This window comes from Caloenas nicobarica, chromosome 3, assembly GCF_036013445.1.
Source record: "Caloenas nicobarica isolate bCalNic1 chromosome 3, bCalNic1.hap1, whole genome shotgun sequence".
NCBI lineage: Eukaryota > Metazoa > Chordata > Aves > Columbiformes > Columbidae > Caloenas > Caloenas nicobarica.
In genome coordinates, this window is record NC_088247.1 from 87,407,627 (window position 1) to 87,434,568 (window position 26,942).

At 41.1% G+C, this 26,942-nt stretch overlaps 1 protein-coding gene across 6 annotated transcripts in view; it reads left to right on the forward strand.

Moving 5' to 3' along the window:
• The window catches only part of LTBP1 (latent transforming growth factor beta binding protein 1), a 193,207-nt gene that overhangs the window by 140,365 nt on the left and 25,900 nt on the right, over positions 1-26,942 (forward strand). For all 6 annotated transcript variants that reach the window (XM_065630477.1, XM_065630479.1, XM_065630478.1 and 3 more), the window contains 6 exons: positions 1,676-1,798; positions 3,856-3,978; positions 7,331-7,453; positions 13,987-14,112; positions 21,887-22,012; positions 24,133-24,276. In XM_065630477.1, coding sequence (XP_065486549.1) covers positions 1,676-1,798; positions 3,856-3,978; positions 7,331-7,453; positions 13,987-14,112; positions 21,887-22,012; positions 24,133-24,276 — 765 coding nt within the window. The remainder of the gene's footprint in view (positions 1-1,675; positions 1,799-3,855; positions 3,979-7,330; positions 7,454-13,986; positions 14,113-21,886; positions 22,013-24,132; positions 24,277-26,942) is intronic.

Below are 26,942 nucleotides of genomic sequence, written 5' to 3' on the forward strand. Positions count from 1 at the left end.
AGAACTGCCGCAGCAGAGCACCTGTGCTATCACCTCTCAGGAGGATCTGCTACTTGGTGTTCTTGGCCAAGCTGCAACAGGGCATCTTATTTACAGTCAGAGGCTCCAGTGAGGAAACGAGAAGTGTCGGTCATTTGAAATACAGACAATAATGGTGATGTTGTTTGTGTCTGGGGCGAGATGGGCTTTGCCAAAGTGAGATTGTACAGGAGCTTTGTAAAGTGCCATGAATGATAAATATATGAAGAAAATAGTTACTGCAGATATTCACAATAGCTAATACGAGCTATGATGATGATTTAAAGACCTCTAATCTGTTTCCAGCTCTCCCTGTGCTACAGCTGCCTAAACAGCTCAAGCACCTCAAATAATCAGTAGTTTTACTCTTTTATGTTGACGTATTTTGTGTGCTTTGTGGTGGCAAAAGACAGGATAATTGGGAGTAATATGATTTCTGGCACATAAAAGGAAATAAGGTGTAATTCTTTTTCTGCATCGGTGAAGCTAAAAAATACAGCTTTTTCCATACAAACAGGGACATCTGCTTGCTCTTAACTACATCCCCAAAATAAATAAAACTTGAAAATTAACCTTTTGGGTTTTTTTAGTTGGAAACTGCTCCTAGGAAAAAGACAATATTGATTATTTTAGAATACTGAATTAATTCTGGCTGAGTTTATAACAAAAGTTGTTATTTATTTATATATTTGCCTTTTTCTTTGTTGATTTATACAAATCGCATTAGGAAGGAATTCTTGAAAGTTATTCTTAAATAGTAGTGCAGCAAATTTCATGTTGGCTAAAGAAAGTGGCCCATCTAATTAATACCCTTCTTTCAGAGAATGATGAAAGTAGGTGTCTATGGGATAGCTTATAGAAAAACAGTTCTTTCAAGTCCTCCTGTAAAGAAAGGATGGTTCGTGACCAGGAAAATAGATTTTGCTTCTAAAACCTTTTTTATAGTTCCCTTTTCTTTTTTTTTTTTTTTGTGAGTTCCTGCTTCAGCAGGTTGGAGGATTCTGACCAGAGCACATGTTTTAATGGTTTCAGAGAGAACAGTTAGAAACACAGCCTTGCCAGCATGAGCTGTGTCTGCTTTTTGGGCTCTTCCTTGTGATAGCAGAAGGATTAGTGATAATGGTTACGAGGTATTGGCAACTGCTAGTGCTTTTATCACAGGTACATATCCTAAGAGTAAATCTGTGTAATGCAAGAATGAGTGTGCCAGCATTTGCTGACCTATTCAGTATACTAAAGCTGCACTGGTTTCAGCTACTGTGGGAAACTGGGGGAAAATTGTGGGCAAAATAATCTTATTCAGGTAAGGATGATATGGACGCAGTTCATATTGCAACCCCTATTAAAAAAAAAAAAAGAGAGAGAAGAAAAAAGCCTAGTTAGCCTAAACTGCAATCCTTGCAGTACTGGCATGAAAACTTTGTTTTATTGATTTTGTCACCTTGGCTCTGAGTGTAGTTGAGTGTTTGAGCACAAGGCAGCTCAAGTTCAAGTCCTTCTCTAAAATCAGAATTGCTGTGGAGTAGTCAAGGTCACAATATATAGGAAAACTGACTATCACCATTCTTATGGCAGAATTTGAATAAATTCCCAAGCTCAACTGAAAGATGGTTGTACACAAGTTAATTATTCACTTATGCTTTCTTTGTATTCACAGATATAGATGAATGTCAGTATGGCAATCTTTGTACAAATGGACGTTGTGAAAATGTGGAGGGTTCTTTCAGATGTATTTGTGGCCAAGGTTTCAAACTCTCTGCATCAGAGGATCAGTGTGAAGGTAGGAAAGAATATGATTAAAATTCATGAGGTTGCACTTACCTTTTAGACAAGGTTTTTCATCTGATAATATTCCTTTTAATGGAGAAACAACAAATGTACAACACTGAAGCTAAATAACCGAAAACGTAAGAGTATGTATTTCCATTTTATGGCTTCCATGGTCACATTATAGATTTTGACGTTTGTTATAAAACCAATCAAGAATGTGTAGTAATATTTGTATTGTTAAAGTAGAATTTCTGCAAAATCCTTGGCATTTCTGTCATTTTGGAGGTTTGGGCACAGTGGCTTTCGCTGCCTTAATTGCTTTTCTTTCTCTTTTTTTTTTTTCTTTTATGTGGGTGAGTGGAGTCAAAAAAACAGGCTGCACCCTCTTGGAGTCCCACAGCATTAGTTAATGCTGACCTGCACTGGTGTCACTGCATTTCTAATAGTACGTTTATTGGAGAGAGAGTTTGGTGGTGTATTTCTAAGGAGGGTACCTGTACCTCCCAAGTGTCAGGTTCTACATTTCTTTCACATCTAAAATTCCCATCAGGACTGCTCCAGTGGAACAAAATCAGGTCTGAGGTCAGAGCAGAGCAGACTGAGAGAGAACCTAGAGTGTGTACAGGAGGCATGAATATCCTTCTCCTTAGGGAGCGGGGACTTCATGAAACCTCTCCCCAGAGGTGCAAATCTGGTAGAATGTCTCCAAGCTGTGGGAGCACAGAGAAACCTGAATGTTTCTTGCCAGATGTTGAGTTTTCCTTCTTTTCCCTCCCCGCCCACCCTTTCCTAAGTGTCTGTGTATAGCACCAAACACTTTCAGACTTCTGAGTGCTAAAAATAATACAGTAAAACTAAATGGTTGTTCATGTAAATTTGTCAGGAAGTTTGAAACAAAACATCAGTGTAAGTTAAGTGTCTTGAGCGAGTTAAATGTGCTGTCCAGGACACACAGCAGACTGGTCTTGGGGAAAGTATGTAGACAAAGTTTGACTGCTTCCTCTGAGCCTTGCATGGAAAAGGGCCCTTGCCAAGCTGAGCTGGCATGTGCAGACTGTTCTTCTTAAAGTGAACCCTTCAAAAGTCAGGGCCTGTAGACGTGCCCAGATGCTTCATGCAGCCTCGCAGATTTTGGTGATCCTTAAATTCAAAACTTCTGTGGTTGCAAGGGACCATTACTCAAGAGGTCAAACCACATAGCTGTAACACAGACCTGAAAAACCTCATGGAGTAACTCTCCTGTTTGCATTGGAGTGTATTTTAAGAAAGACAGTCAGCTGTTCCTAAATCCTAGAAGTGACTAAGAACCTACCATATCAATTTAATTACTCTTCCTTAACGAGTATTTCCTAAATAAGGGAGGGGAAACAGGCTTCCTAGCTCAAACAAAACATGTGCTATGTTCTGAATTCAGAGTGCCACTCCCCTCCAATATTTTGAGGTTTTCATAGGAAAACTTAAGTTTGATGTTCAAGTCCATCAGTTAACCCAGTCTGACCCCAGTTTATGAGAACTGAAGCGGTAAGGGATTAACTGTGGTGGTGGAGGCAAAGAGACATTTCCCCACACTTAGGGGATTAATACTGTTACAAGGCATGTATTTAAAGGAGCCTGAAGGTACAATTTAAAAGGGGAACAGCCTGTCAGTGTGCATCTGAAAACCACACCCTGTTAAAAGGTGGTGATCCTGCTGGAAAGTATTTTGTGGGTTTTGCTGACTCATTCGAGCGGCTGGCTTATTACCTTTGCCAGATAGAAAAGAAACAAAAGCAGCTCTCAAGCAGCATGTGTGTGTATTTTTGTGTCTGTATGTACCTGCTTGTGCTTGAGGGTTGTATTGACAATATAGGAGAGAATGCTGAATGCAGTCATCTCAAGGAAAACATCCAATCTGCCATTTCGTATCTTTTATGCATCATATTGACTGCCTGCATTTGTTAATAAATAAGACTAAAAGGAGCAGTACTGGCCCTCTGGTTTAGTGTTTTGTTCAGAATTCGTTATTGCATCATTTGACTGGTAACTGGTATTTTCACGTGTTATATTTTCACCGTCTCTTTGCTACAGATATAGATGAATGCCAGCAGCGATCACTCTGTACAAACGGACGCTGCAGGAACACAGAAGGATCTTTCAGATGTATTTGTAGCCAGGGCTATGCATTATCAACTACTGGAGATCAGTGTGAAGGTAAGCTTGTGGACTTAAGCTACCAATGCATTTTTCTCAATAAGATCTTGAGTATCTCAGCTATAGGCATGAACTCTTTAGAGAATGGGCCAGAAAGATATGTTGCTTCTCTTTCTTCCTCTATACTTTACTGTCAACCTTTCAACAGTTCCCACCTACACAGCCACATATTTAATGGGTTCTTAGAAATAGTCCCTGTCATCTTTCCACATAAAAGTTTCCAACAGTAATATTGGAAGAACAGTTGACATTATTACCGAACACAATTAAGCCTTTCCAAACCTTGTTGCTCAAATTCTGACAAAGAAGTTCTGTATTACAGCATACACTATTCACTTGGGGCCCTGCTAAGCTGAAACTTCTTTTCCAGCTGGTTGTGGGAACCTGTAGCCAGCCACCATAATCCCACATGTGCACTGGCAGGAGAAAATGTGTAGTATAAGGTGAGCTCCAGGGGGATCTGCTGGAGGTCACAGCTTTCAGTGTCTCAGAAGGCAGTCTACATACCGAGCTTGTAAAAACAAATAAGAAGTTAAATACATACAGTAAATATAGAGAGAAATGCTGCGTTACGGAAACTAGAAACATTCTATTATCTCTCAAGTAAAACAATTTAATTGCCCAGTAACTGGCAAACAAGTTTTTTTCTAATTAATTATTTCAAAGGTACTCTTTCTTCTCCATCGTTGCCTATACCACCTGATAGGATATATCTGCTGCACTCCTCAAGGTCACCTTGAGCATGTGAGATTACTCACTAGTGAGCTCCAGAAAAGATTGTAGCTCAGTTGCTTCCTTCTTTCACCCTACGGGGGAAAAAACTCTCAGTTAAGGTCTCACTATACATCTGATATTAGCACATAACAGGTGTCCAGTCTCTGGTGTGTTTTCTGTAGCTGCTGATACCATGGAAGACACAGCTTCTCACTGCTGTTCTACCTGATAGTGTTCTGCTCCTAGGTTACCCTCCACACAGCACTCTAGGAGGCAGTTCCCACCTTCTGACCCACAGCAATAGGTTGGGAAACCTCCTTTTCAAGTCATCAAGGCAGAAGAGCAGTTCGCCCTGAGCCAACTAAATGCTGTCTTCTCAAGACAAACCTGTAGTATCAGACCAGACTTTACCATCAAGGATGAAAAAGAGGTTACTTCCTAGTAGTCAGAGGTCTTCAAGATGCTTGAACACATGCGTGTTTGTTTTCTTTCTGCCTTATTCTCTCATTCAGTGTCTTGTTCTTGAGATAAAGTGACATTGAGAGTATCTGCCCTGTGTTGCTCTTCGTATGAGAGAACACAAAATGTGGGTGCACCTGTGGCCTTGTCTCAACTGACAGGAAGTATGAATATGCACCAGCTGGGCTTACACATGGATTATACATCTCAAAGAACTTGGACTACTGGAAAAGAGTCTGTCTGAAGCACAGGAGGCTCCAGTGTTCTCCTCGGAGCCTTCAGAGATTTTGCTAACCAAAATGCTCAAGACATGCACGTATAATAGGTGGTAAAAAGCACTGAACATCTCAAGCATGAGTTTCTGTCTCTGATTTTTCTGGAAATTCTTGTGCAGCAACCGTAGAACCTGTGAAGAGTTGCATTGGAGAAAGGGAGGTTTGCGTCCTATACAGAAAATAATGCATTTTGACTGAATTTGGCAGAAGACGCCTTCTTGTTGTGAGACTTGGCATTACCTCAGCACAAGGGAGTCATTAATTTTTTCTCATGCTCCTAGTCAAAATTAATTGCTGTTTTAATAAACAACAATGAAAATGCTTATAAAACGTGGTTATCAAAAGGTCACAACTTTGTCAGCATTAAGTGCAGTTTTCTCTGCAATAACATTTATTTATGTAAGAAAGCTATCCCTGTTTCTTATTTTTATCAAATAGATTAAATCCCAGGGATAGTTGCACTCCGATATAGTGTGGGCTTTCCAGAGATAAGTGTAGAAATGGGGTCATGTCCTCTTTTTTGATTACAATTGTTATTCATTCCTTCAGCACAGGAAAAAGTTACAATTCTAATCAGCCAAAATCCATGCTTAAGAAATCAGAGTAATTAAAGGCAGTAGAAAAAGGTTTTGATAACTGTTTTTCAAAGGAAACTATCTGAATTACCAGAGCAATAAACTCAGTGAGTTATGAGGTAGGGCATCATGGATGTAGGGGAAAGTTGTTTATGAAATGCTTCTCCTATTTGACTCTTATTTTCTGTTTACTTTTAAAACGTAGAGGACTAGTCATCAAATACCTTGTGATCTTTAGCTGTAGTGAAACAGAACTGTATAAAATCACTGGAATGTAGACACTTGCTGAGTTAATCCTGTACCTGCAGTAGCTGGGTTCTGTTCCCTCCACTGGGCTGCCTTTAAGCCCTTTGAAAGACAAAGGGAACAAAATACTTTAGGTGCAGAAAATGCCAGTGTCCTGTTCTGGAAATATTTGATTACTTTATATTGCTTTGTATCCTGAAACTTGCCCTGCTATGTGTCAGTGAGCATTTATCCCCTGGATGTCAGGAGAGGGGGGCAGAGCCTGCAGGCCTGAGGCGTGGTGCTGGGAACGGGGTGTCCGGGCAGCCGGGAGCTGGACCCTGTGAGCCCTGACACTGGAGCTGGATTTACAGCTTGGGTGCAGCACTGTGCAAAAGCAGCTGTTCTGCTTCGTGACCAAGCTGCTAAGCCTGCAAAATGGCCGTACTGCAGCGCATGAACTGCATGGAAAAGTAGGTGTTAGCACAGCGGTAGGCACAGGGTGGTCCCTGTCCCACAAGCCTCCCGTCCACGCGGTTGGTTGTGAGTTGTCTCCGCAGGCACATCTTGTCTGGTGTGACACACCAGCTACGCTTGGGCTTGCCCATGCTCTGGGGGATGTCTGAGTCAAATCATTTCCGGCTCAGAGATCTCTGTGTAGTGATCTAAACATATCCAAAGATGCAGATTTTGCATTAGTAGGTATTTTTTGTGCCTGTCTTCTAAATGTGCAGCTGCTTGGATTTCTTTTAAACTGCATGACTGTAACACCACAGTCATCACCATTATAGCAAAGCGTGGTATAAAGATCTGTTAAGATAGCTTTCATGAGAGATGCAGATGGCACGTTAGACATGTTTGCTAGATATGAATGACATACTAAGTCAAATTTTAAAGCTCTCAAGAAATACAAAAAGTTTGATGATATGAAGAAAGGCCAAAATAAAAAGATAACCTAAAGTAAACTTTATTTCCACACACAGACACACAACATTATTAAAGAGCATTGTAGCTTCAAGTTCCTACATTAATATCAAAGTATTGCTATTAAAAGTTTCATCAGTTTTTACATAATCTAACAATTCAGTTACATTTTCATTTCAGATGTTGATGAATGCCTTCAAGACAGTGATATTTGCCGTGGAGGAAACTGCATTAATACTGACGGGTCTTACAAATGCACTTGTCCAGATGGTTTCCAGCAGATAGCGAATAGGGGATGTCAAGGTATGAAATAGCTATAAAAATACCTGCATCATTATTATGAATGTGCAAGTTTGTAAGCATAACTTGTGGTAGTCACAGATCATGCTAAGGAAGAGAAACTCATTTGTCATTTGTAGTACTTTCTTACTCTTCTCGTAACTCTTCTCTGGTAAATATGTGCTGAGAAATTATTTCAAGAGGCTGAAATCTCAACCTTCATAACTTGAAAGAGGATCTGTATTAGAACTAACAGAGATACAGTGCTGCATTTTCCCAAATCCTGGAAACATTTATTTTGGCAGAGCCTCCTATATTTGTGGGTCAGTAATGTAACCAAAAAAGCAGTACAGTTAGCGTCAAGTCACATTAGATAAACCTCTCTCACCTCTGAAACACTTGCAGTGCTTTGTGAAAGATGCGTGAGGAGGAAGAGAATGTGTTATCTGAGGCTGAGTCAGCATTGCCCACCCAGAAAAATACTTCCTGCGTTTTAGTTCTGAATGATCCTGACCCCGTGTTGGCACAACACCTAGACATGCCTCACGACTCCCTTTTGCCATCTGTTTTTATGAGACCAGAACCATGGTATTAGAGCTGGAAAGTGATAGTGTGTTCGTGCTCTGAATGACTGGAAGAGCAGGAGACTGGCCTTTGCTTTGGCAGCTCTCTTATGCAGAGTTTAGACTTGAGCTGAAACGCTGTATTCCAGCTGATCTGTGTTGAAGATCTTGTGCAACCAACAGTAAATTCCCTGTAAAAGTTCTGAGTATTCTATGTGACTGTTTTCTAATTCAGAAAATGTTGCATTCAACATACAGAAGTGCTGATTAGACCTTGCTTTAGCAGATAAAAAAGAATTGATCACAAGCTATAAATCAATGCCAGCTTTCATATGACTCTCTTCTCTTGACTATGTAAAGCGGTAGTATATACACTTCGTGTTTTGAATGGCTAAATATAACAAAACTGAAAGCACACAGGATCACAGAATGTTAGGGATTGGAAGGGACCTCAAAAGATCATCTAGTCCAATGCCCCCGCCAGAGCAGGAACACCCAGATGAGGTTACACAGGAAGGCATCCAGGTGGGTTTTGAATGTCTCCAGAGAAGGAGATTCCACAACCTCCCTGGGGAGCCTGTTCCAGTGTTCCGTCACGCTCACTGAGAAGTTTCTTCTCAAATTTAAGTGGAACCTCCTGTGTTCCAGTTTGCACCCATTGCCCCTTGTCTTATCATTGGTTGTCACCGAGAAGAGCCTGGCTCCATCCTTGTGACACTCACCCTTTACATATTTATAAACATTAATGAGGTCACCCCTCAGTCTCCTCTTTTCCAAGCTAAAGAGACCCAGCTCCCTCAGCCTTTCCTCATAAGGGAGATGCTCCACTGCCTTCATCATCTTCGTGGCCCTGCGCTGGACTCTCTCCAGCAGTTCCCTGTCCTTCTTGAACTCAGGGGCCCAGAACTGGACACGATATTCCAGATGAGGTCTCACCAGGGCAGAGTAGAGGGGAAAGAGAACCTCTCTGGACCTGCTAACCACCCCCCTTCTAATACACCCCAGGATGCCATTGGCCTTCTTGGCCGCAAGGGCACAGTGCTGGCTCATGGTCATCCTGCTGTCCACCAGGACCCCCAGGTCCCTTTCCCCTACACTGCTCTCTAACAGGTCATTCCCCAACCTATACTGGAACCTGGAGTTGTTCTTGCCCAGATGTAAGACTCTACATTTTCCCTTGTTATATTTCATTGAATTTTTCCCTGCCCAACTCTCCAACCTGTCTAGGTCTCGCTGGATGGCAGCACAGCCTTCTGGTGTGTCAGCCACTCCTCCCAGTTTGGTGTCATCAGCAAACTTGCTGATAGTATACTCTATTCCCTCATCCAAGTCATTGATGAATATATTGAATAGTACTGGTCCCAGTACTGACCCTTGAGGGACTCCACTAGATACAGGCCTCCAACTAGACTCTGCCCGATTGACCACGATTCTCTGGCTTCTTTCCTTCAGCCAGTTAGCGGTCCACCTCACTACCCAATCGCCCAGTCCACACTTCCTCAGTTTAGCTGCAAGGACGCTGTGGGAGACTGTCAAATGCTTTACTGAAATGAAGGTAGACCACATCCACTGCTTTGCCATTATCTGTCCACCTGGCTATGTCCTCATAAAAGGCTATGAGGTTGGTCAAGCACGACTTCCCCTTGGTGAAGCCATGTTGACTGCCCCTGATGACCCTCTTATCCTTGATATGCCTTGAGATGGCACCAAGGATAAGGTGTTCCATCACTTTCCCAGGGATGGAGGTGAGGCTGACCAGTCTATAGTTACCCAGATCCTCCTCCTTGCCCTTTTTGAAGACCGGAGTGACATTTGCTTTCCTCCAGTCCTCAGGCACCTCTCCCATTTCCCACGACTTAGCAAAGATGATGGAGAGCGGTCCAGCAATGACTTCAGCCAGCTTCCTCAGCACCCGCGGGTGCATCCCATCTGCACCCATGGATTTATGGATGTCCAGATTGCTTAATTGCTCCCTAACCCAGTCCTCATCAACCAAGGCAAACTCCTCCATTGCCCTGCCTTCCTCTGGGGCCTCAGGGGTACGGGGCTCCTCAGGACAGCCTCCGGCAGAGTAGACAGAGACAAAGAAGGCATTCAGTAATTCTGCCTTCTCTGTATCTTCTGTCACCAGGGCACCCACCCCATTCATCAGTGGGCCTACGTTGCCTCTGGTGTTAGTTTTATCTGCCATGTATTTGAAGAAGCTCTTTCTGTTGTCCTTGAGCCCTCTCGCCAGGTTTAACTCTAAGGAGGCCTTTGCTTTCCTAGTTGCCTCCCTACATCCTCTGACAACAGCCTTATATTCTTCCCAAGTGGCCAGCCCCTCCTTCCATGATCTGTAAACTCTCCTCTTCCACTTGAGCTTACGCAGCAGTTCCCTGTTTAACCACGCAGGTCTCCTGGCTCCCTTCCTTGACTTCCTACGTGTCGGGATGCTCTGCTCTTGAGCTTGGTAGAAGCAGTCCCTGAATGCTAACCCACTGTCTTGGGCCCCCTTACCTTCAAGCAGCCTTGCCCATGGGATTTCCCCCAGCAATTGTTTGAAAAGGCCAAAGTTGGCCCTGCTGAAGTCCAGGGTTGCAATTCTGCTTGCTATTCTGCTCCCGCCACATGAGATCCTGAACTCTACCATTTCATGGTCGCTGCAGCCAAGGCAGCCCTCCACCTTTACTGCTTCAACCAGACCCTCCTTGTTAGTGAGGACGAGATCCAGCAGCGCACCTCTCCTAGTCGGCTCCTCCACCATTTGCATCAGGAAGTTATCAATGCACTGGAGGAACCTCCTAGATTGTGGCTGGCTGGCTGAGTAGTCCTTCCAGCAAACATCAGGGTAGTTAAAATCCCCCATAACAACCAGAGCCTGTGACTGTGAGGCCGCGCTCAGCTGCCCGTAGAAGGCCTCATCACCTTCCTCACCCTGATCTGGTGGCCTGTCATAGACACCCACAACAGTGTCACCCCTGCCAGCCTGCCCCTTAATTCTCACCCACAGACTCTCAACTCACTCCTCAACTGCACCTGGACAGTACTCAGTATGTTGTAGTTGCTCTCTCACGTAAAAAGCAACTCCACCACCTCGCCTGGCTGGCCTGTCTTTCCTGAAAAGGACATAGCCATCCATGTCCACATTCCATTCATGCGAGCTGTCCCACCATGTCTCTGTAATTGCCACCAGATCATAAACTCCTGACCGAACACAGGTTTCTAACTCCTCCTGCTTATTCCCCATGCTGCGCACATTGGTGTACAGGCACTTCAGGGAGCGAGCTGAGCACACCAATTTCCCCCTAGGGGGATGGGAGGCCTCCCGGTCTTCATTGGTTCTAGAGTGCCACCCCACTTATGAGCCATCTAAGGAACAGACAGTATAGACAGTATTTTTAACAGAAAAATGTGAATGAAAATTGGAAATCATTTCAGGTAAGAGCGCTACACTTGAGAAAGAAGACCACTAACACTGAAAAATAACAACTTGCTGTAGAGGGTAGTGAAGCTGCTTGAGAAATAGCCAGATCAATATCGAAACAAATGGAAGAAAGAAAGAGTTGATGCAATGAATACTGACAAGGTAGAATAGCAAAGAACGGGACACAGCGAAAGAACATAAAGGGAGATCTTTGGCTAGATCTTTTGACTGCTTGTTCTTTAGCTGTTACAGGATGCAACAGTAGAATCTTTATTTGACAAAGATGGAAATCTTCAGTATATTTCTTGTCCTGTATTTTGTACTGAACAAAACTAGACATACTTGCATCATAAATGATGACTTCTTTACATTTCAGCAGTGCCTTCAAAATATTTAAAACAGCAGCTAAACTGAGACATTTTAAAATGACTGACAGTTCTATCAGAGTTCTGTAATAGTAACAAAGCCCATAAAATTTTTGAGAGAATTCACCTGGAGTGATTAGGGGCATGGTAGAAGATCCAGATAATTGTCCACTAGTGCAGAGTGATCTTGATGACATGGTATACCAGCTATGAACAAACAATATGCATTTCATTATATCCAGTTCTGTATTGAAGAAGGAGTTTCAGTCATGGCTGTTGGACAACGGACTTCCTTCTGGGACACAGTTACTGAGAAGGAGTTAAGGATCAGAGACAGTCAGCTGAAAATGCGCTTCCAGTGCAACCCAGTAGCCAGTAGGACTAATGCACTCCCCAGACTGAAAAATTAGAATATCCAGCAAGAGTAAGGAAAGTTTGTTTACCTCTGTTTTGCACTGACACAACTGCCTTTGGCACACTGTTGTACACTGATATTCTGGTGCTCACAATCCAAAATGGATGCTGATCAGCTGAGGAGAGTTAGAGATGAACCCAAAAATGCTGATGGCCTGGGGGGGGAAAGGATTGAATGCTTTTAAACTGTTTATTTTGTTGAATAAAAACATGAGAAGTGACTTGCTCATAGCCTTACTACGTTCGAAGGAAACCATAACTGAAAGTAGAGAACTATTGAATTAAACTGGCAAATTCGTCATAATGCAATGTCTGCAAGTTGAATCTGGACTAGACTAGAAATGAGGAACATGCGTTTTGGTAAGGAGTAAAGTTGAAGAGAGTCCAAAACATTAGAAAAGTGTGCAGTTTGTTCTTTCAGACAAATTATACTCTATTTCTCTAACATTGTTCATTTTGTTTTCCTGTCTTTTAATATCTACCTTGTGTAATCACCTGGTTTGGTTTCTACTATTTTGCTGTCAAAACTGAGAGACTGACAGCTTAGTCCTGAGAACTATGTGGGTCCCAAGAAGGTACCTCTGTACTGTCCTTGTCATTGCTGATCTCCTACCTTACGCAACTTTCAGAGAGATTCAGGAAGTCTGTCATGGGTCTGCATCTACTATGAATTCAGAGAAAACTTTACACATACAGGTGTTTTGTGAAGCCCAGCGCACTGACTTTTCCCTGTGCACCTCATACAGATACTGCCCTTCCCTGAGCTGCCTCTGCTCTTTCTGCACATGTGCCATGACTTCAGGACACTGGCCTAGAAGGTTTACACACAAGACAGAATCAGTCTGTATCTAAAGAAAATTCTATAATGGATGTCATGGGTCTTGAAATGCTGGTATTGAAATAATAGTTTATTTAGTCTATCAGAATTACTGTCCATACTTTGATGCATTGTGTGTGGCTGTAACACCGGCCAGAATCTAAGCAACAAAAGACACAGTTAAGAATAAGAAATTCTATTATCTGTGATGATGGATGAGTGAGCCACGTGTGTAAGCTTTGTTCATAACTGTGTGTTTGATCTCAGCATGGTACTGAAAACTTCGTAGTAGATTTTCATAAAGCAAAATACGGAAGTGCAATTACAATGTGAATGGTAATTCATGTGAAAGTGGTACCTCCTTAATGAATGAATGCAGTGCTTAAGTCATGATGGCGGGTTTTGTTGTTGAGACATCAATCAGAAAGAAATGCTTGTTTTTCAGATTCACAAGTTTGAAAAATGCTTAAGTTAAAAAAAAAAAAAAAAAGACTCTTATGTAGCAATCTTTTTGAGACCATTCCCATTCCCCATCAGCAAAAAAGAGCATTTGGCTTTAAATTATGTGAAATCAGCCTACTGGGAAAGACGCAATGCCAGATCTGCTGGTAACACATGGAGCCAGATGCACAAGCTGAGCAGCGCACAGCAATCAAAGAGCAGTGAGATGGAGCCGACTGAGAATTCCCCTAACGCAGAAGAAATGTTGGCTAGTATGGAGCATTTACTGATCTCTCACAAATCACTCTCATCTGCTCATCCTCATCGCAGAGTGTGATATAGTGAGAGTATGATGCAGCAAAACATACTGATGCCTATACAGAGATTAAGAGTGATCCCTGAAGATATGGTTACTCTGGAAAATGAGCCCCATTTACATAGCTGTTTACATAGCTGGTGGAAGTAAAAGCTGCTTTTAAGACTAATTGAACTTAGGGTTAATATTAAAGGTATGATGATTTGCAAAGCTATTAATGTCTCTGTGTTTTCAGATATCAATGAATGTGAGAGATCTGACCTCTGTTCGCCTCATGGGGAGTGTCTCAACACGGATGGCTCCTACCAGTGCATATGTGAGCGAGGCTTTTCTGTGTCCGCAGATGGTCGGACATGTGAAGGTGAGACAAGTTACAGTAATGCATTCCCACTGATTTGCTGTTATTTGTTGGGTGAGAAAAGCAGTCAGTTTGGGTCTGATACCCCAAAACTACTATTAACTCCGCGATCTGTCCTGTAAGGGCCCTTTGTTCTTTTTCTTGTAAATGCAGGGTGTGCTGTGTTGCTGTTTGATCATAAGAAGGAAATGTACAAAATGGGCAATGTAATGGAGTTCGTGTTTGTTACAAGCTGTGTTAACTTTTCTTGATTTTTAATAATTTTCCTGTCTTAACATTGGATTGTATTTTTTGAGCACAGGAAATTAGTGAAAAAGAAGGAATACTAACCTAACTCTGACAAATGATGGCAAAGGAGGGAATGATATTCTTAAGATATATTAAACAAGTAGACATCTGTAATAATAGGAAAATGGAAATTCTTTCTATCTTACAGCAAGGGTGGAAGGAATAAAAATATATAGAATGCATGTAAAATGAGTTTGGAACTCAGGCTTCTGATAAGTTTCCGTGGGTAAGACCTTTCTGCCATAAATATTTAGGATTGTTTAATTTAAAGCTTAAGTGCATTAGCAGCAATCCTGAACTGCCTGAATGTTCTGATTGCTGTGTGTGAGACAACAGAACCTTGCTTGTCAAGACTTTTCTTTTACAAAGATGCAGATGAAGCATCCATACAACACAAGTAACTCCAGTGAGAAACTGTAGTAAAATGCTGTCTGTGATAGAACCTCAGACATTTTGAAATGGTAGAAATGGAGTAAATAGCAGTAATTAGATCTTTACAGTGCTAAAGCCAGCTTGTTCTTCGTAAGTGCATGCAGGTGTGCTTATACAGATATTTTTCATATAAGGTGGTAAAAGCTGCTCCACTAATAACACTGTTGAGAAACATCAACCAGGAGCCTGGAATTTAGGTGTAACAAAGCTTTTTACTTGGTTATAGCATGAGAATATATCCTTTTGCTAATGGAATGCACACACTTGCTAGTGATGCTGCACTCCTGCACTGAATTTAAATCAGAGACTTGTACGCAATGATACCAAGAAGATCTGTGGCTTTGTGTAGTCAGCGATGCTGACAGAAAGCAATTCCCCTAACCGGATGAAGAATGGCTGTTCTTATGGATGACAGGACTGTTCAAGACTGTTCAAAAAGTTCAGAAGGGGAAAAAAATTATATAGTAGTAATTTGACAGGATGCATGCAGAGGTGGAGCTCTGAGCAGATGATATCTCAGTCTTAAAACCTATGGGTAGTGGATCTCAAGCATCCAAGAAGTAAGCAAGCCAAATTATAGGCCAGGAAATCCATACATGATTGGTTTTCATGGGCCAGCTCTCCTCATAGTTCACTGAGGGATGGTGAAAAGGTTCTTCCTTCAGTGAAGGGGAGTTTACTGAAGCTTTTGTCTGACTGTTCCGTTTACTCCTCCTACTTTTACCAGAGGAAAAACAGTGTTACAGCATTACTATTTGAGCTGGCATATAACCTGCCATATAGTTAGTAATATAATATCTAATGAAATGAAATACACTACTGGCAAGAATACCATTATGCTGATGTAAGGGAATAAGTGCTGTATATTTAGATATAGCATGACATCAAACACACTATTTGTGTTTTAATTATTATTGATAACTTTAAAAAATCCTCCAGTATTTTTGGTGCTTTATCCTCTCTAAACATTTACTTTATTTTGTAGTCATAGCATAAGTTGAAAGAAACATTCCTTTGCTGCCAAGACAAAAGCCTGGTCTGGTAGGCTAGAGAGAGAGAATCTGAGTAACTCCAGTGACTGATGGACAAGGCAGCGGTTTGTGAATTCAAGTAATGGGGATAATTCCAAAGCGTGTTCATGGACTCCTTTGGCAGCATGGATACATTTCATCCAGTGTTTAGGAAGGATATGGTTAAATATCTTCAATTTCTCTGCAAGAGAAGTAGTAGCAGGTGTTTTGCCTCACTGTTGAGCATAGCTAAAAAAAAAAACAAACTGGACAGAGAAGAATGCAGCCTGCTCTTAGTAGAAACCAAACACTTTATTCCAAACCAAATTTAGAAGAACACTTAGTAACGTTGTGAAATCAAACTCTCAGAAATTAAAAGAGGCAGAACTGAATAGAAACACAACCTTAAAAAAAAAGAAAAAAAACCCCACCAAACCCACCACTTGGTGGCATCTAATTTTAGGGGATGTACCAGAAACATCTCTGACAGTTAATAAAGTAGCACAGCTCCCAGGGAAGGGTCACTATCACATATGATCAAGTATTACAAAGTTAATCTCCATTAGAACAAAAAAGCCAAACTTACACTAAATAGAAAAATATGAAATCACAAGGTCTTACTTCCAGGATTGTGAGTAGTTTTGGAACTTTTCAATGAAGAGTAAAACAACAAGTACAAAACCAGTTGAGCGTGCTTCACAATTGGTGGTGTGTATGGAATACAGATCAGACTTTATATTCAGCACTTGGAAAAGTATTTTAATAACTTGGCAAAGCAAGGGTACTTCTGAAGCAGCAGCACTCCTTTTCTACCATGATTTGTTTCTCCATTCTGTCATTTTAATAAAAACAACTCTGGAGTTGAAAAAACTCATTTAAGGGAGCACTGATGGCATCAGTGTTAATATTTGCAGTGGTGTCAGCTTCACATGAAAAGGCAAGATGAAACAAAAGGATCAGAAAGACAAGGAGCGTGCAACATTCCAGGTACTGAGAAAGGATGCGGCTTCCAGCCACAGGAGCTACTGTTCTTTACACTAGGTGTCTCTGTGAATTTGCTTCTAGTGAAGCGAGAATAACTGTTTATACCATCAGAGAAAGAACCTGAGGCAATTTTGCTGTTTTCAGACGCCTCTGTGTACCTGGGGAGCAGATTTTCCATATCTCCAGACTGGTTTTGCATGGGTTTGAATCAGTTTTTTTGAAAAGTCAGAAACAACAACAACATAAAACATTTAAGAACCCCATGTGGTTCAGTTCTGGTCCGGAGTTTTTATGGCCTTTGGCCAAAGTAAACTGAACAGCTGTGGAGACTGTGTCTTCTTCCAAGGTGCAGGCAAACTTTTGTTGCAGCAGTGACATTCCACTGCCGCCTGGCCCCAGGCTCAGCATTTTGGCTGCAGGAGGCTCTCTGAACAGGAGGCTCTCGGAGCGCTCCCCAGCTCCGTGTCGAGTTTTCTGAGTTTTTTCTAAAGGCAGCGTTTTACCCAGTTGGCTGCTAGTCAGCTGTGCTGGCAAAAACTCAAGTTAGAGGTTCTCTGATGCTGAAGTCAATACCCTGCCCCAAGTGCCTCTTCTGTCTCCGTGTCCAATCCCATATGTCTCTCAAGTGGCCCCCTCACTCTTCCCTCTCTCTGCTCCAAGCCGTGAGCTTCACTGCCTGCCTCAACAGGCACTCCAAAAAAACTTACGCATCCCACCAGAGCTCTCTGACCTCTACTCCTTCCTTTCCTCCTCACTTATGTCTTGTACCCTGTTCTCCTTTGCTTGTCCACTGAACAAGTCACCCAACTGAGCTTTATGGATGGTTGCACAGAGCATCCACAGATCATTCTGTGATCAAAGAATAATTTACAAATCTGTACACAAAGATGCCACGTTGTCCATTGTTTACGATGACTGCATACCTAAGAAGTCTGAAAAACAGGGAAACAAAGAACCAAAGACATTTTAAGAGAGTAGATATTTGCTGTGACTGCACATCACAACCACAATTCTGCCTATATATAGGGAAGACAAGGCAGCTTTAAGAAAAGGGTATGGTAACTCTAGGACTCCTTTTGGCGTAGTGTTATCTGATACATGGAGTAAATTTTATGTAGTAGATGACTTCACAGCTTCACCAACTCTGGTTAAATACTGAAGCAGGAAAGCTCAGGTTTCTGTCAAACATGGACTGAAGTATGCATCTCCAGAGCAGGCCCCTGTGATCTACCTTCCTGTTTCACAATGAGTAATCACAGACTTCAGCAGCCTTCTCATGTTTGCTGATAGAGATGTTTTAGGGCATCAACTACTTCTTATCTGGATGCTGGCTGGAGAAGTAAGAACACAAAGGGAGAAACAAGAATCTCCTTCTTACACGCATCATTGCAATGTTGGAATGACCATCCAGCATTACTGCCTCTAGATGGTCAAAGTCTTTATTCAATATTCATTTTTCTAATTTTTTCGTACAGTGATTTTTATGTGTGGGTGTTATGGGGGGCCCTGGGAGTCTCAGAATCAGAGCTCTGTTCCTCCAAGCACTGTACAGAACTGTCCTAGGAAACAGTTCCTCTTCCAGACACTTTGCCATGTAAGTAGATTTCAGACAGATTTAAATATTATGCCTGAGGTTAAGTATGCCTTCATCTTGGTCAGGTTGGCTGAAAACAGGAATACGGTGCTGAGCTGAATAGGAATGTGCTTCAGCACACAAGTGTTTTGCCTTTCTTTAGATCCTGATGATGTTAGATCAAAGGAGTTTTGATTAAAGCAGGCAGCACTGAGTCATGGATTCTAAACCAGGTTGTAATTACAGAGAACTGCTTTAGTCACTGTAAAGACATGGGGTAGATTAGTTTCATATTTAGTTTTTCCCCTTGCTTTGTCTCCATATAGGCAAGAGAATCGCTGATTGCGAGCCTCATGCTTTATAGTGTGAATTAAGAAACAAATGCCCTTTCCGGCTGTAAAACAGGAGTCCTCTGAGTGAGCTGTCTAGACAAGGAAAAATATTTGGTGCTTGGACCTTCTGTTTAGTTTCCCATACAGTGAAAGGTCCAGTCATGTTCAGACTGTGTACTTTTTAAAAACAAAGCCCTCTTCTGTGGCTATATTATGAACTAAATTAGGATACTTGCTACAATCACAAGTTTTGTTTCTGCAGCTTTTTAGTCAATGACCTTAGTTTACCTTTGGAGAACCAGCTGCATGATCCATTCCCCTATCCGTTTCCTTTAACATTTAGCTATTAAGTAGGAGAAATACTGTAATTTGGGTAATTCGAAAATCCCCAGTTGTAGTTTCTTCTGTCTAGGCTTTTAACAGAGTAACTGTCCTGGGGCTCAGGAACTTCTGTTATTAGACTGTAGTTGGCTACTGAAAATACAAACACTGCATTATTGTCTGTTGTCTTAAATTACTCTCTGTCAATCCACCATTGTTTACTCATTTTGAATTCCCTTTTTTAACAGAATTTTCTGAATAAGAGATAGAGTATTCAGATTTTTTGACCAGATATGTGAAACTCTGATGATCAGATGAGAATAAAAATTCAAATAAGATGTGTTATGCAGGTATAATGCACAGCAGCAAAAGGGAGGGACCAGAAAAACACAACCGTAAAGAACTTGTATCTTCTTTCTCCCAGTAACTCTATATGCATCTTTTAATAATTCTGTCATTATGATGACTGGAAAAGGAAAGGGTATCAAAGGTGATACTTGACCTTTCACCTTTGACAGTGTCTTTAATACAGATACACATTGCTTACTCTTATTGCTGAATTAATTCTACTAAGGAGAGTTTGTGGTAGATTTCAATAAGTTTAGTGTGCAGGAACCTCTCAAATTTTCATAGTCAGTTCCTTGAGAATAAACATAGGAGCTATTGTATTCTTTGCCAACTACAAATAACCCTTTCTAAGATAAATTCCTTCAGTATTTTTCCTTTGTTTAATAAATCAAGATATAAAGAGCATTAAAGCCTTCATTGACAAAACCAAGAAACCAAATAAATTATTCTGCCAGTTCCATCTGCAAGTACTTTTTTCACAATTTTTAACAATTATCCTAGATTTCAGTCTATGTAGTACATACAGCTTTTGCATGCATTTTGTATTTTTTATATTTTAGCTGAAGGTTGTTAACCAGAGGATCAGTTTAGTAGAAGAGCAAAGCTTTCTATCACTTAAACATCCTAAAGTGAAAATAGATGCCTTTCTGAGAAAAGATGTTAGAATTCCACAACTTACTCGAAATTTGCCGGAGACATTTTTAACCTATTTAAGAGGTCAGGCTACATGATGTGATTAGTTTCTTCTGGCATTAAAGATGTATATGCAGTTCTAAACCTGTTCAAACCCTAGCCACAGCAAATAGGAAAAACTGGTCTTCAAGAGCCCAAAAAAGCATCTCCCCGAGGCAGACAGAAGCATGTATGGATGAATCCGGGCACTTGGGCAGTGAGAGGGCCGCACAACAGGTTAACTGTTAGAGAATGTGTGGATGATAATGATGTGCTGGTCAAATTTGGGTAGCTTAGGGAGCCATGACCGTGTGGCTCAAAGACCAAGAATTCCTGCTTAGCTGAACATAAGACACAATTTAAAAGTAAAATTGTCCTTGCTCAGTGAGCATTGTCACGAGAAGAATGAGGTCCGTCTTTGCTGACTTTTCTAGGGCTTGAACAGCTGGAGGAGTAGACAGGACTGCATTTGAGCCCTACTCTCTCCTCTCAGAGAGACACTGAGCAGCAGTGCTGCTCACCTGTTCAAAGCAGCCCTCTGTCTCTGGCAATGTGGGTTTCAGTTCCACCAGCCCTTTAGAGCAGAGAGTGCCCTACAGCATTCACTGGAGGAGAATGATGGAAGGCTCCATTACATGAAGGTCTCCTCTACTGTGCAGAATTAACGATAGTAGCTAGTATCCAGATAAATCAAAAGCAAATCACTTTATTCACCATTTAAAAATGTAATTTCCCCTGAGGTACAATGCAGAAGGTAATTCCCAGTGGACAGCAAGCTTACTTAACAGTCATAACCGTTTCTAAGAAAGCAGTACAGCAATAATTTCTCTGCTTTGAACTGCAGAGGAATTCAGAAGGCAGAAGGTACTAATCCTAGTAGTATTCTGGGAGGTTCCCAGTTTCAGTTAAGTTCTTCCTCCAGAAAAACACACCATGACATCTTTAATGATCACAGATGGTCAGGGCCTTGGGTTTAGGTCTTTGAATGAAGATAAAAATAATACATTCCCAGCTCTTGTAATACACTTACAAGAATCAAGCACATTCTGCCACAAGTCACTCTGCTTCAGTATAGGCTGATGGGCAGTTGAGTCAGAGATGTACTCATGAAGTACTCTTACCTGTAAGGCCAGCAAACCACAAATGGGAACTACAGATGAAAGGGCCAGTATGGAAAGGGTGCAGGCGTTGTAATTACTTCACCTACCTGAGTAAGATTATTCATATGTGTAAATTTACAGGATTAAACCCAGAAGGCTCAGTCCACAGACATTTACCACTTAGACATACATACACCATGAAATTCTCTTTGGTGCTGACGGCAACAATGAGATCAGTGCAGCACTTCTGCACAATGGATGCAACCATAGCCTTGAACTCTTCTTTTAGGCATAGGGGGTTCAGTTTCACACAGGGGGTTCATTTTCACACGTGTCATTGACCGCTTGTTGTACACTGGCAAAATCTGAAAGAAAGTCAGAGAGATGGTCATATTTTAACTATGTCTTATTCTGTGGTATGGAGCATCATGCCATGATTGGGAGGTTTGGTGAAACAGATGAGAGCCAGCTGACCAAAACTGTTGTCCGGTATAAGATATTTCCTGTGAAGGTAACACTGAAACAGTTTCTTAAATTGTACGTGTGCTTACATTAAATTTTTGTGTCTTGTCATTTGTGGTTTTCTTCCCAATGTGTAGAGGCACATCGCTGCATCTGTTTGCAAAATTGCCTCATCTGTTGTTTTCCTGCACTTTGCATGAATGTCTGCCTTTGATTGTCACACGGCCTGTCTGATGTTAAAATTCTTCCTTGCAGATGTTGATGAATGTGAGAATGGCACAATATGTGGCAGTCACGGGTTCTGTGAAAATACGGATGGCTCCTACCGCTGCCTCTGTTACCAAGGGTATCAGGACGCACAGGATGGGCAAGGGTGTACGGGTGAGTTCTTAGGTGCAAGTAATCGTTCCTGCAAGTTTCTGGTGAGCACAAAGCAGCATATAAAAAAAGTGTTTCTTCACAAAAACATTTTTGTTTTCCATCATTTTTTGTTAAAGTTATACCACTTCCTAGCAAAATAAAGTTGAGCTGTGCTTTACTCACTGAACTTTGTGCCAGATGGAAAATTAAAACTGCATATCCATTTAATGAGGGCCTGGACTGGGATTGAATGGAAACCAATAGCAAATAAGCTGACAAGAAAAAGAAACCCCACTATTTCTGCACGTCAGGACAATTCACAAATAGAAATCATAATAGATTTAATTTAATACATTAGCCTAGTTAAATGGCGTATCTGTTTAGTCTCTTAGCTGAATAATCAGGACTCTATACTACCTCCTACATGAAATAACGTCTGGCATGTGGTGCAGCCAGTCTGAGCTAGATGGCACACCTCCCTAGGAACATCATATTTGAACAGATTTTAACATTGGCTTTGAGCTCCAGGAAAGACACCTAACACCATGAAAAGATGTGAAATTTCTGTTAATGTGTAAATACTTCACATTTCTCTCATGAGTAATAGGTTTCCAGATCTGTTGTTAATAGGGATGCTTGCACCTGAGAACCATCTGAGGCAGCACAAGTTTCTAATATAAAATTAATACCAGATCAAGGAAAGGTATTCATTAAGCAATTTCTTCAAGCCAGACTGTGTTTCATCCTGATGAAACACATTAACCAGGAATGGAGACGTAAATGGAATGCCAAACAGAGAGGAGGAGTTAGAAAGTTTACAGAAGTGTTTGTATGTGTTTTCTAATATACTAAATAGTTTTATTGCAAAATTCTTTATGCCGTTTGACACTTAGTTTGCAACATACCAATGTCTATTTTTGCATACAGTGACTTTTCACAGAAGCGAAGAAAGAAAAAAGAAAAAAAAATTGAAAGTAAATGCTGGTGTGAACTAAACTTCCCTAAAGAAGAAGAGTTATTCCTTATGATAGGAATCCAGCAAAAAGATAAAGAAAAAAATATATTTTAAAAGTGCTGAGTAAAACAACAAGTGAAAATGCATATTCATATAAAAATACACAAAAATCAACATTCAGCCATACAACTAGATTTTCATTCTTGCTGGATAAGAGGTAAAAAGGATAAAACATTGCCTTACAAGTTATCCTTTACACTATACTCAATTATAGAAATTTCTGAGTTGTGGCACACAAATTATAATTTTTAGATTCTGTCATTAGTAGACAAAACAGATTTTCAAACCTAGACATCAGCAACTGAAAAGACAGTAAAGTTAAATGGTCCTGACAATATTTAGTAAGCCTGGTTGAAACAGCAGGCAGCTCTCCTGTCAATCAAAAAAGCATTTCAGGGTAGACTAGTTGGCAGCTATACGGAAACCAAGTTTAAAAATACGTGGGGTTTTTGAGGGAGAGGAAATTTGCACTGTTTGGCAGGGGCTCCCTTGGTGACCTGGGCATAACCGTTGTGGGTTCCAGAGCAGCCTGAGGCTGTGCATACAACAGGCAAGCAGTGGCAGTGGGGCTGGAGAATTCGCTGTTCAGTGGATGTTCATGAGGAAAATGGGATTTCGATGAGAAAAGGGAATTCTCTTTTCATAATGCGGTCTGAACTGCACCAAAACCTACTCATTAGCTCCTTGAATTCAGTGGAAGTTCGATAATAGAGAACAAGTTTGATTACGGTTGGTGTTTAGGAAAACAAATGAAATTAGTCTGAATCTTAAATCTCAAGAAAAGGGTACAAAGAAAAGCAAGTATTTAAAAAATTAAAATAATTTAAAAGAAATTTAAAGGAATCCCCCCGAGAAATGAAAAAAGTGAAAACCGGTGTTCTGGTCTACAAGCAGCACCTAGTCAGCACCAACACTCTGTAAACTGCACTGTGGCTTTCAGAGGCCTTTATTTCAAAGGACTGACTACTTCTTTATGAATCTACTTAGGTATTAGCGTGTTTTTAATCCTTCCCCAGAGATCATCACATGTGTAATCTGGCAGACCATTGGCACAGATACAGCAGATAAAAGAACCAACTGTCAGTAATGGGTCTGAAATGATTTATGTTTTGGCTGTTTTTCCCAGATGTGAATGAATGTGAAATGCTGAGTGGAGTATGTGGCGAAGCCCTCTGTGAAAACGTCGATGGTTCTTTCCTGTGCCTGTGCTCTGATGAAAACCAGGAGTATGATCCGATGACCGGACAGTGTCGCTTCCGTACCTCACCAGGTAAAACACCAGTGGATCTTTGCATGCTTGGCATGATTTCCACTGCATATGTAACTAATGGAAAGGTAAAGTTGGTTTAAATGCTGGTGTTGCTTTAACTACAACAGAAAAATTTAGAACTTTGTCTTGAAAGTGTGTGCATGAGAAGAGGCGTTTCTAGGATGGAATATGTTATCAGTGAATCATTAGCAGTGAAAATAGAGAAGAAACACCTTCTAAATTTTGTACGTCAATAGCTTTGGCGGTAATAATGAACAGTTACAGCAGTTAAGAGTAAACAATTTCTTGTTTTCAGTACTGTATCAATGAAATGTGATACAGAATCAAGTCTTTGGCCTGAGTGATTTTATTTTTTGTTCAAATTTTTACAAACGTACATTAGTATGCTTGGACAATATTTAGAGGAGCATATGATTAAAAACAAAATTTGTATATAGCGGTATCGTCTTAGCATTACCTAGTACTAATGTAAGTCCTTAGAAAAGGTGGGGGGGGGAAGAAACAAACAAACAACAAAAAAACCCCAACAACAACAACAAAACCACACCACACCATACTGGATTTGTCAGCTTTTGTTATCAGATGTTTTGGGTGTTGCAAATACTACTGGGAATATGCTTGTTAAAATTAGTTTAGATACCTTAAAGTTGCCTCCAGATTTCTACACTGATCCAGTTTGGAGAAAGGACCAAGCCCAATATAAGGAGCAATAGGGTACAAGAAATGAAGGGATTTACTTGCGCAGCTTTTTTCCCCCCTCCAAAATGCAAAATCTGGCTCTAGTGCCAGGATACAGATGCTACAGCTTACAAGGCTGTGGCTATTTTCTTATATCACTTGTGGTCTTTCAGACTTGTAAACAAGGTTGAAATATCTGTGACCTAACTGCAACAAGTATTGAGATCACTGAATGTAGTACTGAGCAGCAGACAGGAAGTTGCCTGTGAAGTGTCATTAACAGCTGATTAAGAAACTGAAACGTTTGCAAAATCTTTGTGAGAAAGATTCAGGATTACAGGAGCTTCTTTCATGAAGGAGGAATGAAAGTAAGATGGCTGAGGCAGCAGAGCAATGCCCAGCGGTGCTGCCTCCGTTCCTGGTTTGAAGGGAAAATATTATACTGCAGTACCTTTCCACCATGAGGTAGATTAGCTTAAGTACCTGCTGATGATAACTGAAGTTGCGGCATTTAAAATTCTTCCATGAATTTATGGAAGAAGAGTGTTTATATTATCAATATCTGCAAGATATGTGAATGCTAGCTTCGTTTTGGTACTGTGAGGAGGTGGTACTTGGGAGAATTCAGCTACTTGTCAAAACAAAACAGAAGCTAAAGAAATAAGCAGAGAGCCTGAGCCCATGTAAAAAGAAGTCAAGTCCAAGGAGCATTCAAGGTCATACCCAACCGTTACTGTGGGGAGCGAGGGGGTGAAAAATCAAGTGTGGTTGATTGTACAGTCAATAGATGAATACTGTCAGTACTAACTCTGTTTTGTTCTCACCAGCAAATGTGATCAGTTTGGAAGGAAGCCATTCTTCCTTCCCCTCCAGCCTTCATTGGGCCCTAACAAAACATGTGCTTCACCTTTGTCTCTTCTCTGATAAGGTCTCACATAGGAGACCATAAGACATGCAAATCAGGACCCAGTGAGATGTAGTTTACACCATATGGTCTTGAACTAGAATAAGGAAAAGTAGCAGTTCTAGGAACAGAGATCTTACTTTTTATTCTCTTACTTTTCTTCCAAAGTAAAAGGAGGAAATTACTGCTGTTAGTTCTTCTTAAAAAGGATTCCTGCTTTCTTGTACACCCTGCAGCCTTTCTGTTGTTTTTTGTTATGGTTTGGGGGCGAGGGGTTGGTTGGTTTTGTTCTCTTTTTTATCAATTGGCTTCTGTTTCTCAAAACTGCAGAGAGTGACCACTCAAGTGAGGACACTGTCCCATGTACCTCTGGATTTGACATTTCAGGAGCTGACAATACACACTTCATTCTTCTACATCTGCTCCCTTTGCTTGTTCCCGTTTTGTTCTAGGAACCAAAGGGTGGCCCTTGTGCCGCTGTCAACTGGCAAGGGAACAAAACCAGTCTTTTCCTCCTGTTTGTAAGTAGCATAAGCCCTGTATGTTCACTGCAGGATGAGCAGTAACAGTTACATTGGTTTGCTCAACCATGAGTAATGAGTACTTCAGCCTCCCTCTAGACCGGCTGCAGCATGATCACGTACGAATAGCATGCTGTCTCCCTGCAAGGAACGATGGAAGAGCCACGCATCCTCTGGCTTTGACAAGCCACATAATCAAGTCAGGCATGGTGCTTTGAGAGCTCCTATGGCGCATGTGGACATCATCGGTCAGCATTAGCTTGCACCATGCCTATTTTCAGAACGGAAGAATTTAATTTGCATTATCCTGTTTCAGATATCTATAGTTCAGTGTTTTTACATGCTATTTAGGCAAATATTTAAGTGTATGCTGAAGTCTAAGCATATGCTAATATCCCGGTTATCCACTGAATACTGTACCACCAAAGGGCATTTTTGCATCTAACATATGCTGAAGCATATTGTTGAATCAAGGTTACACTAAGGTATATAAATCTATTTCTGCATAGTTCAGTCTAGCAACGACTATACAGCATCTTTCTTAGAGGTTGTTACGAGAACAG